General features: G+C 43.0%; 1 protein-coding gene across 1 annotated transcript in view; it reads right to left on the bottom strand.

Annotated features, from left to right (window-relative positions):
- Nucleotides 1–20,250, bottom strand: part of LOC139475837 (uncharacterized) — a 118,769-nt gene that overhangs the window by 68,725 nt on the left and 29,794 nt on the right. Inside the window, exons 2-4 of the mRNA XM_071259036.1 lie at nucleotides 11,399–11,588; nucleotides 8,611–8,797; nucleotides 58–132 (exon numbers count right to left, since the gene is read on the bottom strand). Of these exons, the coding sequence (XP_071115137.1) occupies nucleotides 58–132; nucleotides 8,611–8,797; nucleotides 11,399–11,537 (401 nt within the window). The 5' untranslated portion in view covers nucleotides 11,538–11,588. The remainder of the gene's footprint in view (nucleotides 1–57; nucleotides 133–8,610; nucleotides 8,798–11,398; nucleotides 11,589–20,250) is intronic.

Consider the following 20,250-nt stretch of genomic DNA (forward strand, 5'->3'; position numbering starts at 1 on the left):
CAGAAAATATATTCACACCGTGAAGTTTAACAAACAGGTAATAAACATATGACCTACTTTTTGACAGATGAAGGGTTAAACATGTAGATCTTGAGGAATTCTTCTTCCTTGGCATGGTATCCATACATTGGACTGAAACAAAGGAACACAAATCATCTACATGTTTGTTTCAGGAATCAGAGAAGCACAGTTAAACACACCATCCACAAGTCTGTTTCAGGAACAGATCAGGCAAATACTCGAAGAGATCAGACAAACACAGGAACAGATCAGACAAACACAGGAACAGATCAGACAAACACAGGAACAGATCAGACAAACACAGTAAAAAGATCAGACAAACACAGTGACACAAAGCATCTATCCAGGAGCTTTGCTTACAGCAGTGACTACTGTCAGTCATCCTATCTGTGTACAGGATCCAAGCAGCATGTACAACTGTACACCAACAAGATGAGATTTTTTATGTAGACATATTGCTGTAACTATGCTTCAAATCGTCCTGGTTTTTCTGCCTTTATTATCTGTGCATTGAAATAATGCAGGCAGTGAGTGAGTGAGTGAGTGAGTGAGTGAGCGAGCAGGCAAGAGGTTGAGTTTAGGTGGGTAGGTGGGAGTTTGGGTGGACGTATGAATAGGTGGGTGATGTCTGTGAGTGTGTGCAGGGATGGTGGAGTGAGCCAGTGAAAGGGGGCAGGGATGGTGGAGTGAGCCAGTGAAAGGGTGCAGGGATGGTGGAGTGAGCCAGTGAAAGGGTGCAGGGATGGTGGACTGAGCCAGTGAAAGGGGGCAGGGATGGTGGAGTGAGCCAGTGAAAGGATGCAGGGATGGTGGAGTGAGCCAGTGAAAGGGAGCAGGGATGGTGGAGTGAGCCAGTGAATGGGTGCAGGGAAGGTGGAGTGAGCCAGTGAAAGGGTGCAGAGATGGTGGAGTGAGCCAGTGAAAGGGGGCAGGGAAGGTGGAGTGAGCCAGTGAAAGGGTGCAGGGATGGTGGAGTGAGCCAGTGAAAGGGTGCAGGGATGGTGGAGTGAGCCAGTGAAAGGGTGCAGGGATGGTGGACTGAGCCAGTGAAAGGGGGCAGGGATGGTGGAGTGAGCCAGTGAAAGGATGCAGGGATGGTGGAGTGAGCCAGTGAAAGGGAGCAGGGATGGTGGAGTGAGCCAGTGAATGGGTGCAGGGAAGGTGGAGTGAGCCAGTGAAAGGGTGCAGAGATGGTGGAGTGAGCCAGTGAAAGGGGGCAGGGAAGGTGGAGTGAGCCAGTGAAAGGGTGCAGGGAAGGTGGAGTGAGCCAGTGAAAGGGTGCAGAGATGGTGGAGTGAGCCAGTGAAAGGGGGCAGGGATGGTGGAGTGAGCCAGTGAAAGGGTGCAGGGAAGGTGGAGTGAGCCAGTGAATGGGTACAGGGAAGGTGGAGTGAGCCAGTGAATGGGTGCAGGGATGGTGGAGTGAGCCAGTGAATGGGTACAGGGATGGTGGAGTGAGCCAGTGAAAGGGTGCAGGGATGGTGGAGTGAGCCAGTGAAAGGGAGCAGGGATGGTGGAGTGAGCCAGTGAATGGGTACAGGGATGGTGGAGTGAGCCAGTGAAAGGGTGCAGGGATGGTGGAGTGAGCCAGTGAAAGGGAGCAGGGATGGTGGAGTGAGCCAGTGAATGGGTGCAGGGAAGGTGGAGTGAGCCAGTGAATGGGTGCAGGGATGGTGGAGTGAGCCAGTGAATGGGTACAGGGATGGTGGAGTGAGCCAGTGAAAGGGTGCAGGGATGGTGGAGTGAGCCAGTGAAAGGGAGCAGGGATGGTGGAGTGAGCCAGTGAATGGGTGCAGGGAAGGTGGAGTGAGCCAGTGAATGGGTACAGGGATGGTGGAGTGAGCCAGTGAATGGGTGCAGAGAGGAGTACATGTACTTGACTTGGTAATGACTTGGTGATGAGAGTGAGCCAAGAATAGCCCCAGACATCACACAGGAACATAAATCACACCCATCCCGCCAGTTCAAGCAAGTCTGCCGTCAGGGCTGTTGAATTTCAAATTTTGTTGTTATGTTACAGCATTGTGCCCTGAAGCCGTCCTGCTTAATTTCCCTGCACCCTCTAGAAATCAGGATCAACTCATTACAAAAGGCTCAGTTGTTGTTGTGAAGCAAGCGAAATAAAAGTTGCGTGTAGCATGGCTTCCCTTCGCCTGTAAACAATCAGTCTAACTGCCAACCCATACATGGCATGTTTCTGAAACGACTGACACCTCCTTGTAACTGATGAGCGAGTAAGTGAGTGAGTGAGTGAGTATGGCTTTACGCAGCTTTTAGCAATATTCCAGCAATATCACGGCGGGGGACACCAGAAATGTGCTTAACACATTCTACCCATGTCAGGAATTGAACCTGGGTCTTCGGCGTGATGAGCGAACGCTTTAACCACAAGGCTACCTGACCACCCTTGCAACTGATGAATGAGGGTGTGAGTATCAACACGAATAAGCCATCTCTCCACCTCCCTTAACCTGATCACCCCAATAACATCTGAACATGTGAAAATGTGTCAGCCATCATCACATGCCATAACCACTGGAGCACATCAAGGTAAAGAAACCATGACAAATTACAGTCCCCTGTTTTCCACTGAATCATGCCTCCCGAGCTGCAGCAGTCCTTATTCCCAAAATGACAGCGGGTGAGGTACTGAACATGTACATCACAGGCATGTCATCAACCATGTCATCAACCTTGACCCACCTTGATCATGTCACTCATGAAAGGTGGCACTTGAACGAAATTTTTAACCAGCAAACAATCACAGGATTCTATATATGTGATTGTTAACCTTCTAGCACCAAACAGGCAGCTTGGATTGTATGATCCCCAGGGAGCTGAGAATGATTGTTGAGTGCACACTGATTCAGTGACCAGTGGTGCGAAATATGTGCAATATAAGGTCTAGTAGTACATGTAGTAGTAGTAATAGTATGTTTGTTTGTTTGTTGTTCAACGCCGCACTCAGCCATATTCCAGCTATATGACAGCTGACTGTACATAATCGAGTCTGGACAAGGCAATCCAGTGATTGACATCATGAGCATCGCTCCACGCAATTGGGATACGATGACATGTATTAACCAAGTCAGCGAGTCTGACCACCCGATCCCGTTAGTCGCCTCTTATCACAAGCTTATGACAAGCATAGTCGTACTAGTAGTAGTAGTAGTAGTAGTAGTAGTAGTAGTAGTAGTAGTAGTAGTAGAAGTAGTAGTAACATTTACACTGTTCTTTATCCAAATTAGATATCACATGCTTGAAAAAATTGTGAAAAAAGAATTTGCAATGCATTCTTATTTCATTTCCACTACATGTGGATAACACTGATCTAGAAGAGACATTCTAGGCAAGACTCAATGTCTCAGTCAAAGTCAAGTTAATCAGTCCCTTGTAACTATATTTTTACACCTCAAATAACTACTGTATCTTACATGACAAAGGCTTGCTCTCATACACCAAGGCAGAGCTAGGGTTATTTGTATTCTTAAACCTGCAAGGCTGTATCATCAGTCGGCACTTTGAAGCAACTTTGTGACACCTGTTTCCGCATGTGATTATAAACATCACGATGGCATTTAAGATATATCACTTGCTAAAATATTCAGGACACACATGTGAAAAATGTTGTCATGTACAACTCAAAAGAAGTTAAGGATTACGCAATTCTGTCAAATTACTATAGTTAATGTGCCATGAGCAGATGAGTGGTTTAAGCGCACTCAAGCTATATGACGGCAGTCTGTACATAATCGACCCTGACGATCCACTGATTGACATCATGAGCATCGATCTACGCAATTTGGATACAATGACAAGCATCAACCAAGTCAATGAACCTAACCACCGGAGTTAGTCGCCTCTTTCGACAAGCAAGGGTTGCCAAAGACCAGTTCTAACCTAGTTCTTCTTGAGGTTGAGATGTATGGAATGGATATACCATCTGTTAATGTTTCAGTAAATGAAATATACATGAGAAAGAAGCAATCCATTCAAACAATGGACTTTGTTTACTTGTTTGTTGTTGCACTGCAATATTCAGCCAAATGGACGTTAACTGGCTATAAAAGTCCAGTTTCCACCCATGTCGAACTAAGCTTGAATTATGGAGTTACATTTTGACTGGACTAATGAGTCTATACATAGTCCAATCAAAATCGCATAATGAACTAGACATGGTGCTCAAGTGATTGGATGCACTTCTCAGGGTAATATCCGTTTTATAATGGTATAGATCTTGATTATTGATCAGATTGTCTTGACTGGGCGCCACCTTTTTGTTTGAAGCAAATGCAAGTAATATGAGAGGTGGAATCTGATTGGTCAATAGGAAGGACATAGATGGGACATAACTCGTAAAAGCCACTGGTAGTACTATGATCAAGACTGGCAAATCAAGTCTAGTTCCTCAAGGGTGGAAACTGGACTTTTATATGTTGTGAAAGCCCTTGCCTAGGGAAGATGTAAATAATCAAGCAACACTCAACACACCATTGGGGCATGATGACATGCTCCCAACCAAGTCAGCAATCCTGACCACTCAAAGCCACCTCATGTGACCGGCATACAAGCAGATTGCTAGGGTCCTATTCTTCTGGAATCCTCACTTGGTCAAACCTTTCAGCGGGGCAATGTGGCAGTGTTTTACATAATCTGAATCTTATTCGATTGAAAGTGGTGGACAAGTGGCTGGACCAGACAAACCAGTTGAGGATCAGCCATACGATCTTATATGGATATGCTGGCACACAATCAGCCAGGACACAGCGAAGAGTTTCACGGTGCCGACTCATACAAGCACTACCATATATATATATATACTGAGTAAAAGACAAGTGTTAAGGGTATGCTGGCACACAATCAGCCAGGACACAGCGAAGAGTTTCACGGTGCCGACTCATACAAGCACTACCATATATATATATATACTGAGTAAAAGACAAGTGTTAAGGGTATGCTGGCACACAATCAGCCAGGACACAGCGAAGAGTTTCACGGTGCCTACTGATACAAGCACTACCATATATATATATATACTGAGTAAAAGACAAGTGTTAAGGGTATGCTGGCACACAATCAGCCAGGACACAGCGAAGAGTTTCACGGTGCCGACTCATACAAGCACTACCATATATATATATATATACTGAGTAAAAGACAAGTGTTAAGGGTATGCTGGCACACAATCAGCCAGGACACAGCGAAGAGTTTCACGGTGCCGACTCATACAAGCACTACCATATATATATATATACTGAGTAAAAGACAAGTGTTAAGGGTATGCTGGCACACAATCAGCCAGGACACAGCGAAGAGTTTCACGGTGCCAACTCATACAAGCACTACCATATATATATATATATACTGAGTAAAAGACAAGTGTTAAGGGTATGCTGGCACACAATCAGCCAGGACACAGCGAAGAGTTTCACGGTGCCTACTGATACAAGCACTACCATATATATATATATACTGAGTAAAAGACAAGTGTTAAGGGTATGCTGGCACACAATCAGCCAGGACACAGCGAAGAGTTTCACGGTGCCGACTCATACAAGCACTACCATATATATATATATACTGAGTAAAAGACAAGTGTTAAGGGTATGCTGGCACACAATCAGCCAGGACACAGCGAAGAGTTTCACGGTGCCGACTCATACAAGCACTACCATATATATATATATACTGAGTAAAAGACAAGTGTTAAGGGTATGCTGGCACACAATCAGCCAGGACACAGCGAAGAGTTTCACGGTGCCGACTCATACAAGCACTACCATATATATATATACCTGAGTAAAAGACAAGTGTTAAGGGTATGCTGGCACACAATCAGCCAGGAAGTCATGCAAGACCTAGCTTAAGGTGCAAGGAGGGTAGCAGACAGTAGTACATTTGGAGTCAAAATATCATATTTTCCAGATCCCACCTGGCTTATCAAAGCCAGCCAGGTAGTGATTACATCTAATAATACATGAATAATAATTACTTGCTCAAGGCAACATTGTCCACAATGGATATCGTTAATCCATACAAAGTTCAAATTAACATTTGTCCACACCTCCATCAGCCCAAAGGTGACATAGCTGAGAACGAAACAAATCGAGTGCACACTGATCCATTGACTGAAGTGATCTTGTAGAGCTTTAAGCACGCATTAGGGCCTGGATTTGGCATCGTTCGTTCTTTCGTTCGTGTGTGAGTGCATGAGTGAGTGAAGTGGGTACAACACTGCTTTGAACAGTATTCCAGACATGTCACAGCATGTAAGCTTAATGTGGGAGGAAAGCCTAAAGTGATGCAGGTCTTGGGCGTTTACCATTTTAAACCCTACAGCATGGGTATGGTGCTGACAAACCTAGAAACATAATCGGAGTGAACCCACATTCAAATTTGTCATCCATGCCCAGGGGATGCAACTCTTCACACGATAAATGAGGATGCTTTTTGACAGGCACAGCTTCCTGCTGTAATAACTGCCATATTCATATTTTTCTAGTTAATCCCAAAAACTGACACATACACAGATTTCCGACAAATCACAAGATAAAAAAAGGAAATGTATCAACCTTTAACAAGGTTCAGTGATTTCTTTACGTCAGTGCTAGCTGCAGTGAAGCAAACGAAGCCAGAATGTGTGAAGCGACTCTACGACTGCCTTCTCTGCTTAAAATCCCCATTCCCCAAATCAATGGAGGCTGGTCAGTGGACTATTCTACCTCCGCCATTCTCATCAAGCTTCCCTGCCTGAGGGAAGACCAGTTAGTCGAGACCAATGTCTAGGAAGCATTCTCACAAATGTCAGTTCTATCAGAGAAAATCAATAATCTCTATGTCACATCGATAATCAATTTTGCTGTGCCCTTGTCGATGTGCATGGAGGTTAGTCTCGGCATCAAGCTGTCGAAGGATCAGTGTTGCTCCACCATGATTCTCAACTCAGGGCAGGCCCTTCTTATCTCTATGCCCCTTAACACATCACTCATATGTCAGAGGTCACAGCTCGCGTTAACACTATTATTGATCTGCCCATGTACTGTGACTTCATCAACGACTCTTGATCAAAACATCGCCTTCAAAAAGTGAAAAGTCTTCTCGAAACAATTTTCATGATTGCCTTTATCATGTTTATTCCAAAATCAAACTATCTGCAATCAATTTGGGAAAATCTAATGAAGTTGTAGCAGTATTTGAAAATACATATAATCAGATAAAAAGAATTTGTTTGAGACGAAGAAACATGAGAATGGCATGCATGTTTAGTGACATTGAGTGTGGAACACAATGCTGGTCTGCCATAGTGGAGTTGGAAGTACAAATGTCACCACCAGCAACACAATCAATAATGCACACCTAGTTCCCAGCTTGCAACCTATCACAAACCAACAGATCTCCCTGTCTCATATACTACCGACTCACAAAACATCACCTCCACATTACAAGAATTTCAGCTTCAAAAAACACTTTCAGGACTTGCATTTCATGTAAAATGAGCGATGAATCTGTTGTCCAAGTTCGAAAGAAAAAGTCAAATTACAGACATAAAAAGATTGATCTACTGTAACTCTAACAAACACCATGAGGGTTAACTAAGAACTGAATCAATCTCAATGGAGTTATCTCTGATCTATGCTACACAGACAATGAGACAGGACTTTGGATATGTACTTTGTTGCACAAACAATGATACAGGACTTTGGATATGTACTTTGTTGCACAAACAATGAGACAGGACTTTGGATATGTACTATGTTGCACAAACAATGATACAGGACTTTGGATATGTACTATGTTGCACAGACAATGAGACAGGACTTTGGATATGTACTTTGTTGCACAAACAATGAGACAGGACTTTGGATATGTACTTTGTTGCACAAACAATGATACAGGACTTTGGATATGTACTTTGTTGCACAAACAATGATACAGGACTTTGGATATGTACTATGTTGCACAGACAATGAGACAGGACTTTGGATATGTACTATGTTGCACAGACAATGATACAGGACTTTGGATATGTACTATGTTGCACAGACAATGAGACAGGACTTTGGATATGTACTATGTTGCACAGACAATGAGACAGTACTTTGGATATGTACTATGTTGCACAGACAATGAGACAGGACTTTGGATATGTACTATGTTGCACAGACAATGATACAGGACTTTGGATATGTACTATGTTGCACAGACAATGATACAGGACTTTGGATATGTACTATGTTGCACAGACAATGAGACAGGACTTTGGATATGTACTATGTTGCACAAACAATGATACAGGACTTTGGATATGTACTATGTTGCACAGACATTGAGACAGGACTTTGGATATGTACTTTGTTGCACAAACAATGATACAGGACTTTGGATATGTACTATGTTGCACAGACAATGAACTACTACATTGCAGCGTTAGAAACTGGCACTAGTACTGTCGTCTTTGCTAAACTGCACAATGTGACATTTTAAGGATTTTGCTGTCTGTTATTATTTATAAGGACAAGTGGACTAAACATGCTAGTTTCTACCACTGCTTTGGCAATGTACTATGTTGCACCGTGACAATGTACTTACATCCCAGAAACAATGGAAATCTTGAAGACATGCTGCACATCAGACTTAGCACTGTTGTTTGCCACATTAATGGCCTTGTCAAGGCTTGTAGCAAAGAGACGCAGGTATCGCTCCCATGGCTGAGTGCCGTCATAAGGGACGTAAAGGTAAGGAAATACTCCATGAACATGCATGCACGTCTTTTGTCCTGGAAATCAAAAGGCAAATGTCAGCTTCATTGTTTCAGATATTTCAATAACAGACAAAACCACACCAGGAGATAAAATGTGTACAAATTTCTACAGTTGAATTAGATACAAAGATTATCAAAGCATTCAGATAGAGGCTGTACAGGACAATCGAGATGAATTATTCAAGATACAGATAGTGTGCCAGCTCGTTTACAGTGTTTATATACAGGAGGATAAACTTCAACATGTTCAAACATACTGTATTTCATCAATATACTGTAATGGTCACTAAATGGCCTGGCGGGCCCCTGCAAGAAATAGTCATATGTCGGAAAGCTCACGTTAAATTCCCAAATTAAGTAAGTAGGTATGGCAGGTGTCATATAAGGTGGATGGCTGAATGACTGGTGTGTTTGTTTGTTTGTTGTTTAACGCCACACTCAGCAATATTCCAGCTATATGACAGTGGTCTGTAAATAATCAAGTCTGGACCAGACAATCAAGTGATTGACATCATGAGCATCGATCCACACAATTGGGAACAATGACATACATCAACCAGGTCAGCGAGTCTGACCACCCGATCACGTGAGTCGCCTCTTACGACAAGCATAGTCGCCTTTTACGGCAAGCATGGGACTGGTGTGATATGAGATGGATGGCTGATTAACAGGTGTGATATATGGATGGAGGGCTCAATGACGGGTGTGATATCAGGGTGGATGGCTGAGTGCCAGGTGTGATATCAGGGTGGATGGCTGAGTGCCAGGTGTGATATCAGGGTGGATGGCTGAATGATGGGTATGATATTAGGGTGGATGGCTGAATGACGGGTGTGATATCAGAGTGGATGGCTGAATGACGGGTGTGATATCAGGGTGGATGGCTGAATGATGGGTGTGATATTAGGGTGGATGGCTGAATGACGGGTGTGATATCAGAGTGTATAGCTGAATGACAGGTGAGATATCAGGGTGGACGCTGAATGACGGGTGTGATATCAGGGTGGATGGCTGAATGACGGGTGTGATATCAGGATGGATGGTGGAGTGCCAGGTGTGATATAAGGGTGGATGGCTGAATGACGGGTGTGATATCAGGATGGATGGTGGAGTGCCAGGTGTGATATCAGGGTAGATGGCTGAATGACGGGTGTGATATCAGGGTGGATGGCTGAATGACGGGTGTGATATCAGGATGGATGGTGGAGTGCCAGGTGTGATATAAGGGTGGATGGCTGAATGACAGGTGTGATATCAGGGTGGATGGCTGAATGACGGGTGTGATATCAGGGTAGATGGCTGAATGACGGGTGTGATATCAGGGTGGATGGCTGAGTGACGTGTGATATCAGGGTGGATGGCTGAATGGCAGGTGTGATATAAGATGAATGGCTGATAACGGGTGTGATATCAGGGTGGATGGCTGAATGATGGGTGTGATATCAGGGTGGATGGCTGAATGACGGGTGTGATAGCAGGGTGGATGGCTGAATGATGGGTGTGACATCAGGGTGGATGGCTGAATGACGGTTGTGATATCAGAGTGGATGGCTGATTGACAGGTGTGATATCAGAGTGGATGGCTGAGTGACCAGTGTGATATAAGGAGGATGGCTGAGTGACCGGTGTGATATTAGGGTCGATGGCTGAGTGACCGGTGTGATATTAGGGTCGATGGCTGAGTGATGTGTGATATAAGGTGGATGGCTGAGAGACCGGTGTGATATAAGGGTCGATGGCTGAGTGACGGGTGTGATATAAGGTGGATGGCTGAGTGATGTGTGATGTCAGGATGGATGGCTGAGTGACAGGTGTGTTGTATGGGTCGATGGCTGAGTGACGGGTGTGATATAAGAATGATGTGTGATATTAGGGTCGATGGCTGAGTGACAGGTGTGATATAAGGTGGATGGCTGAGTGATGTGTGATGTCAGGATGGATGGCTGAGTGACAGGTGTGTTGTATGGGTCGATGGCTGAGTGACGGGTGTGATATAAGGTGGATGGCTGAGTGATGTGTGATGTCAGGATGGATGGCTGAGTGACAGGTGTGTTGTATGGGTCGATGGCTGACTGACGGGTGTGATATAAGGTGGATGGCTGAGTGACGTGTGATGTCAGGGTGGATGGCTGAGTGACAGGTGTGTTGTATGGGTCGATGGCTGAGTGACGGTTGTGTTGTATGGGTCGATGGCTGAGTGACAGGTGTGTTGTATGGGTCGATGGCTGAGTGACAGGTGTGATATCAGGTGGATGGCTGAGTGACGTGTGATGTCAGGGTGGATGGCAGAGTGACAGGTGTGTTATTTGGGTTGATGGTAAGATGATAGTCTTGGTTTTGTGTTGCTTGGCAGGACAGTTTCAATAATTCTTTCTGACAACTGGCCGACAACTGAACAATCACAAAACCATTAAAGAATGATAACCTGACAGAATAAAACAATTCTATGACAATTACTTGAAAACACTAAATACAACAAATTTCCAAATGCTCTGTAAACATGATTCGTCACACACAATGAGAAATGCCTTTGAAATGTGAGACAGCCTTAACAGACAGTATCCTGACAGCATCAGTAACTACAGATAATGCTCTGAGGTGATTTCTTCCACTGACCAGCTGGTGTTGCTCCAAATATCCTCAGGACAGGCACTCTCCTGACATCACAACCCCGGAACTGGGAGTGTGTGACATCGAGCCCAGGTATAGGTGGGGCTAGATAGTGGTCGGTGGTTACGATGCGCACGGAGAACATGGCGCCTGCCTTAGTGAACCTTCATAGCATGACAATCTTCACTTTGCACAGCTGAAAGTGAAAAAAAATGGTGATAATTTCATATGAGATTAATGTACTAATAGGCTGAAAATAGTAAGTTGTTTAATATTCGCGAGGCATTTATATTGCTCAATAATGATCAGTTCCGATTCATTTTGGGTTTTTTTTACTGAAATTTTCACTTATGCATTCAGTCATTTCTATAACCACTTATGGTATGTTTAATTGTAAGGTAATATTGAAGACATAAAACATATTACTTTGAAAAAAACACATATACATATGTGCATAATATAGCAGAATTAAATGTGTAAGTACCTCGTTCTAAATTTGAAAAAAATGATATAAAGATATTAAACCATAAGTGAATCCCAATACACAGATGCATATCCCTCACCTCATATGTAAATGAATTAATACTACAAACTAAGAATTAGGCAGTTTTGAAAGTAGATCAATATGCACGCATGACAGCCCATAAAATATGTTTCCACTGAGCACAGTGTCAATGTCAGATACCACATGTATCATGTATATGTTTAAATCTTCAAAGGGTTTGATATACAATACTACTGCAGTTCTTCAACTATTGTAAGTTATTTCAAGATAAACAATGACAGTCCTGAGCACATATCTTCCTGAGGCAAGGGAGTTAACTGACTATAAAAGTCCAGTTCCCACCCTTGCCGAAATAGGCTAGAATTTCCAGGCTCGATCGTAGCGTCACCAGTGTCTATTACAAGTTATGTCCCTTCTATGTCCTTCCTATTGACCAATCAGATTCCATCACTCATATCACTTGCATTTGCTTCAGTCAAAAAGATCTGATCGATAATCAAGATCTTTACTGTAATAAAATGGGTTTTACTCCAAGAAGTGCATCAAATCACTTGAGCGCCTTGATTAAAAACATGAAAAGATTTGCAAAATATCTGTCGACGCCCTGTTGGTGGTACACATGCTTTGCAAATCCCACAGTCGACCAAAATATGCACGTTGAAAACCATGTAATTCATTTTGCGATTTTGATTGGACTACGCATAGACTCATTAGTCCTGCCAAAACGTAACTCAAGAAATCCAGCCTAGTTTGGCAAGGGTGGGAACTGGACTTTTATAGTCAGTTAACTCTTTGTCTCAAGAAGATGACAGCACACAACTTAGACATACACAAATACGCAAGTACAAGGTGAGTGAATTATGTTTGAGGTCATCCCTGGCAATATCCCAGCAATGCACTGCAGTTAGTAAGTAGCCCCATCCGGACCAGACAACAAGTGGATCAACAGCAGTCCATCCTGTACAGTGAGTGAGTGAGTGAGTCAGTGAGTGAGTGAGTGAGTGAGTGAGTGAGTGAGTGAGTGAGTGAGTGAGTGAGGTAGGTGAGATTTATCACACCACTTTGAACAGTATTTCTGTTATGCCACAGGATCTTTTATTACTTTGGTAGAACCACTCAAACATTTGCGACTTTGGTAAACCTATGAGCACAGGTATGGTGCTGACAATCCTCAAAGTATCGTGCAAATCTTGGCTTCAAACCCAAATCCTAGGTTTCTTGTGCACCTAATGGACACAACTGCCAGGCGAATTGCGATACCTTTAAGCCTTCCGGACCACAAGCCCCCCAAAAGTACAGTGACACCCAATCAGCTGAGTGACAGCAGAGTGCCCCAATGCTGGTGACTTCCATTAAGAGTTAGTCCGACTCAACAGCCATTGCGTGCACCCAATGATAAGAAGCAAGAGGAACTGGGACCACTCTGCCCCATAATTCCAACTTTTCACATCATAATGTAAGCATGGGAGTTGATGAAACAGGAAACGCTGTAAATCATGAGCTGTGTCATAGCGCCTGACACAGCTTATTAGCGACAAAGTTATCTATTATCTACTACTTTCATATTGCTTCATGTATTGATCATATTAATTTTTTGTTTGCATTAATTTTATGATGAAAGGCATTGATGTCACAAAGCTTATGAATTTGGAACAAGGTCCTCATGATGACATCAATATGAATCATTAAGCACATGCTACGTAACATTCAAATGTACTGGTTGATCGAGGTACTAATGGATCTATACAATGTCATACACATGTACTGATAGAACCTAGGTAACAATGAGGTCAATATAATAACTTATCCAGCAAAACTAGTAATTTAAATATGAATGTGTCGAAGCAGGTCTGTTATAAAAAAAAAACTATGAAGAAAGAAGTTACGCGAGCTCACCTTTTCTCATTGATATAACACTTGAAGGTGACGATGTGCCCTTTTGTATTGAAAAAGAGATAATTCCCAATAATCCACTAATCAAGGATGTCAATCATGTCTGCTGACATAAACTGTCTAACATGGCTGTCTTTCATAGCTGTCTCTCACACTTCTTTCACTACCTGTCTTACAAAGGTGTCTTACCATCTCACACACCTGTCTCATACAGTTGTCTCACATACCGTATTCGACGTAATAAGCGCCCTGCTCTAATAAGCGCCCACGGCGATATTTGCTAATATATTGGCCAGTGAACAATCCCAATTAGCACCCCTTCCGATTGATCAATGTTCACAAGACTTTTTTATTCGCGTACAATACGCACACATGTGTTATATGCAACGTTAATTATGGGCAATTAAATTCTAGAAAAATATATCTGTCGTACATAAACATTTCAGGCTGTCAGCATAAACCACGAAATGTATCTTTCAACTCTGATCTTCAACTCAATGTTTTTTTCACCAAAATAATATTTTATTTTCTCTATTTCTAATTTTGAGAGCGCCCTGGGTGCTTATTACATCGATTTTGGTAGTTGTCTTACACAACTGTCCCCCATAGCTGTCTCACACAGATCTTTCACTACCTGTCTCACAAAGGTGTCTTACCACCTCACACATCTGTATCATACAGATGTCTCACATAGCTTTCTCACACAAATGTCCCCCATAGCTGTCTCACACAGATCTTTCACTACCTGTCTCACAAAGGTGTCTTACCATCTCACACACCTGTCTCCTACAGTTGTCTCACATAGTTGTCTTACACACCTGTCCTCCATAGCTGTATCACACAGATCTTTCACTACCTGTCTCACAAAGGTGTCTTACCATCTCACACACCTGTCTCCTACAGTTGTCTCCTACAGTTGTCTCACATAGTTGTCTTACACACCTGTCCTCCATAGCTGTATCACACAGATCTTTCACTACCTGTCTCACAAAGGTTTCTTACTATCTCACACACCTGTCTCACATAGTTATCTGACACAGCTGTTTCCCATAGATGTCTCACAAAGTTGTCTCACATAGATGTTTCACCATCTCAAATAGCTGTCTCACTAGTGCAGACTGTACCATTTCAGTGAGCGTTCATGCCTGGACACAGCTATGAGAAGCCTGTTGTGTTGACATGCTAGTAACACTCAACTTACAGATGGAGGCTAGTATTGTTTGTTTGTTGTTTGACACCGCACTCCGCAATGTCCCAGCTATATGATGGGGATCTGTAAATAATAGAATCTGTACCAGACAATCCATTGACTGACACCATGAACATCAATCCAAGTAATTGGGATAAGATGTGTTCCCGTTAGTCGCCTCTTACGACAAGCATAGTCGCCTTTTATGGCAAGCATGGGATCAATTCTACCCCGGATCTTAACGGGTCTGGGAGGCTGGTAACACTCAACTTACAGATGGTGGCTAGTAACACACATCTTAGGGAAGGGAGGCCAGTAACATTCAACCTGAAGATGGGAGGCTAGTAACATTCAACTTACAGATGGCGGTTAGTAACAGTAACACTCAACTCACAGATGGGAGGCTAGTATCACTCACTTACAGATGGCGGCTAGTAACAGTAACACTCAACTTACAGATGGGAGGCTAGTAACAGTAACACTCAACTCACAGATGGGAGGCTAGTATCACTCACTTACACATGGGAGGCTAGTAACACTCAACTTACAGATGGGAGGCTAGTAACACTCAACTTAAGATGGCGGCTAGTAACAGTAACTCTCAACTTACAGATGGGAGGCTAGTAACAGTAACACTCAACTCACAGATGGGAGGCTAGTATCACTCACTTACACATGGGAGGCTAGTAACACTCAACTTACAGATGGGAGGCTAGTAACAGTAACACTCAACTTACAGATGGTGGCTAGTAACACTCAACTTACAGATTGGAGGCTAGTAACAGTAACACTCAACTCACAGATGGGAGGCTAGTATCACTCACTTACACATGGGAGGCTAGTAACACTCAACTTACAGATGGGAGGCTAGTAACACTCACTTACACATGGGAGGCTAGTAACACTCAACTTACAGATGGGAGGCTAGTAACAGTAACACTCAACTCACAGATGGGAGGCTAGTAACACTCAACTTACAGATGGGAGGCTAGTAACACTCACTTACAGATGGGAGGCTAGTAACAGTAACACTCAACTTACAGATGGTGGCTAGTAACACTCAACTTACAGATGGGAGGCTAGTAACAGTAACACTCAACTCACAGATGGGAGGCTAGTAACACTCACTTACAGATGGGAGGCTAGTAACAGTAACACTCAACTTACAGATGGTGGCTAGTAACACTCAACTTACAGATGGGAGGCTAGTAACAGTAACACTCAACTCACAGATGGTGGCTAGTAACACTCAACTTACAGATGGGAGGCTAGTAACAGTAACACTCAACTCACAGATGGGAGGCTAGTAACACTCAACTTACAGATGGCGGCTAGTAACAGTAACACTCAACTTACAGATGGGAGGCTAGTAACAGTAACACTCAACTCACAGATGGTGGCTAGTAACACTCAACTTACAGATGGGAGGCTAGTAACAGTAACACTCAACTCACAGATGGGAGGCTAGTAACAGTAACACTCAACTCACAGATGGTGGCTAGTAACACTCAACTTACAGATGGGAGGCTAGTAACAGTAACACTCAACTCACAGATGGTGGCTAGTAACACTCAACTTACAGATGGGAGGCTAGTAACAGTAACACTCAACTCACAGATGGTGGCTAGTAACACTCAACTTACACATGGGAGGCTAGTAACAGTAACACTCAACTCACAGATGGGAGGCTAGTAACACTCAACTTACAGATGGGAGGCTAGTAACAGTAACACTCAACTTACAGATGGGAGGCTAGTAACAGTAACACTCAACTCACAGATGGTGGCTAGTAACACTCAACTTACAGATGGCGGCTAGTAACAGTAACACTCAACTTACAGATGGGAGGCTAGTAACAGTAACACTCAACTCACAGATGGTGGCTAGTAACACTCAACTTACAGATGGGAGGCTAGTAACAGTAACACTCAACTCACAGATGGTGGCTAGTAACACTCAACTTACAGATGGCGGCTAGTAACAGTAACACTCAACTTACAGATGGGAGGCTAGTAACAGTAACACTCAACTCACAGATGGGAGGCTAGTATCACTCACTTACACATGGGAGGCTAGTAACACTCAACTTACAGATGGGAGGCTAGTAACACTCAACTTAAGATGGCGGCTAGTAACAGTAACTCTCAACTTACAGATGGGAGGCTAGTAACAGTAACACTCAACTCACAGATGGGAGGCTAGTACCACTCACTTACACATGGGAGGCTAGTAACACTCAACTTACAGATGGGAGGCTAGTAACAGTAACACTCAACTTACAGATGGTGGCTAGTAACACTCAACTTACAGATTGGAGGCTAGTAACAGTAACACTCAACTCACAGATGGGAGGCTAGTATCACTCACTTACACATGGGAGGCTAGTAACACTCAACTTACAGATGGGAGGCTAGTAACACTCAACTTACAGATGGGAGGCTAGTAACAGTAACACTCAACTCACAGATGGGAGGCTAGTAACACTCAACTTACAGATGGGAGGCTAGTAACACTCACTTACAGATGGGAGGCTAGTAACAGTAACACTCAACTTACAGATGGTGGCTAGTAACACTCAACTTACAGATGGGAGGCTAGTAACAGTAACACTCAACTCACAGATGGGAGGCTAGTAACACTCAACTTACAGATGGGAGGCTAGTAACACTCACTTACAGATGGGAGGCTAGTAACAGTAACACTCAACTTACAGATGGTGGCTAGTAACACTCAACTTACAGATGGGAGGCTAGTAACAGTAACACTCAACTCACAGATGGGAGGCTAGTAACAGTAACACTCAACTTACAGATGGTGGCTAGTAACACTCAACGTACAGATGGGAGGCTAGTAACACTCAACTTACAGATGGGAGGCTAGTAACACTCAACTTACAGATGGGAGGCTAGTAACAGTAACACTCAACTTACATATGGTGGCTAGTAACACTCAACTTACAGATGGGAGGCTAGTAACAGTAACACTCAACTCACAGATGGGAGGCTAGTATCACTCACTTACACATGGGAGGCTAGTAACACTCAACTTACAGATGGGAGGCTAGTAACACTCAACTTACAGATGGGAGGCTAGTAACACTCAACTTACAGATGGGAGGCAAGTAACAGTAACACTCAACTCACAGATGGTGGCTAGTAACACTCAACTTACAGATGGGAGGCTAGTAACAGTAACCTTCAACTCACAGATGGGAGGCTAGTAACAGTAACCTTCAACTCACAGATGGGAGGCCATTGACACTCAACTTACAAATGGAAGGCTAGTAACACTCAACCCACAGATGGGTGTCTGTTTGCTATGCAGGCCTTGTGCCAGAACTTATGCTGTCCACAAACAACTACGCATACAGAGCAATCTTTATGTATGAGACATTATAGTTTGTCACCGGATCTTGCAATCACTTGAATAATTTATCCCATACTTAAAAATCTGAGATAGCATGCAGCACAACACAGCCAATATTCAACATTTTGAACTTAGTACGTGTTTAACATTGTTTCCTTAGTACATGCTAAGCACAGAGTGAAGTTTCATTTGACTGGTAATGTAATGTTTTACTAACTGGTGCCCTGGAATTTTTGTCAGCTCTGAAGGTCTATAGAAGTGGCTCCCCACAAAACAGGCTTTAAGAGTTTGAATTCATTTTTTTTGAGGAGTGAAATCTCTTATTTGTAACAATGTAAATAGCACCTTTCCTGTATAACACCACTCCAATACCAGAACCTGAGCAGCTGTAACTGCGAATCTGCAAAAGTAGTAGGCATTTCAAGAAGCTAGTATTCTCAGAGAAGAATTACTGAGACTGGCAATTCCATTCCAAACTGTGGGCAGAAAATTTGCCCAAGTTTTCCCTTCATTCAAGGTTGAAATACCAAGAAAAATGGCATTCGGTGACCTAAAAATGGACTCAGTATTTGCATTAGACTAACATTTAGTCTCTAAAATCTTATATTACACAATATCCTTCTTGACTCTAAAAATAAAAAAAATTCCCTATGCTGTGGAATAGAGCTAGCTTGAGCTGGCTAGACTTACTTTTGTATGCATTTCTAGATTATTATTTTTTCATAAAATAAATATATTCCACGGTCAGGACTATATTTGCATGTGAAATTAACAAAACAAAACACTAGATTAAGCTGTCTATAATAAGTGAGTGAGTGAGTATGGTTTTTAGCTGCTTTTAGCAATATTCCAGCAATATCATGGCGGGGGTCAACAGAAATGGGCTTCACACACTGTACCCATGTCGGGAATCGAACCTTGGTCTTCAGCATGACGAGCGAACGCTTTAACCACTACACTACGCGACCACCCCCTGTCTACAATGAGGTTTTGAACAAAATTATGTACATCCTGTTGACATGGCACTGCAGACTTGTTCGCATAAAACGTAAATATTTAGCAATAACTGAAAGTAAATACATGGCCAATAAAGACCAATATTGACCGCAGAACAATCGAACACACCATCTTATCTCTGTCAGCATGTTCAGGAAGCTGCTGTAAGGGACATAAAAACTCTTATCAACCTTGCGGTACCATACTTTGGCAAACATGCAGTGATTTTGCAACAGACAAATGGTATTGAATTTTTTTTTTAAGATTTAAACTTTTGATACAAAATTCTGTTAATTGTTAATCATACCAAATTAAAAAAAAAGATAATCAGGGCATGTCCTAGAAAATAAACTGAGCATAAATGCTACAATTATTTCATGTCTATAAAAACTAGAAAATAAACACAGCCACAAAGAAAGTGTCAACACCATCAATTTTAATGTAACTCTGTACAAGGACTTCATGAGATAAACATAACTGAATACTTTTATGGATTATTTCCTTTCAGCGGTATGTGATTCTAATCTATCCATTAACCAAAGCCAGTGGCCTCAATAGAATACAAATATTGCCATTCTCTCCAAAAGGTGTATGACACGTTGCTGGTGTTACGGCTAATTACAACAGGTAGATATGTTGACATTGGACTTCAGGCCCACAAAGGTTCTCAGCCTGACGAATAGGTCACTGTTGCCACCAAGCAATGCATCATGCAGACAGGTGAACCGGCCTGACAAATAGGTCACTGTTGCCACCAAGCAATGCATGATGCAGACAGGTGAACCGGCCTGACGAATAGGTCACTGTTGCCACCAAGCAATGCATCATGCAGACAGGTGAACCCGCCTGACGAATAAGTCACTGTTGCCACCAAGCAATGCATCATGCAGACAGGTGAACCGGCCTGGC

The sequence above is a fragment of the Haliotis cracherodii genome, unplaced genomic scaffold (assembly GCF_022045235.1).
Source record: "Haliotis cracherodii isolate W230 unplaced genomic scaffold, xgHalCrac1.p SCAF_3, whole genome shotgun sequence".
Classification (NCBI taxonomy): domain Eukaryota; kingdom Metazoa; phylum Mollusca; class Gastropoda; order Lepetellida; family Haliotidae; genus Haliotis; species Haliotis cracherodii.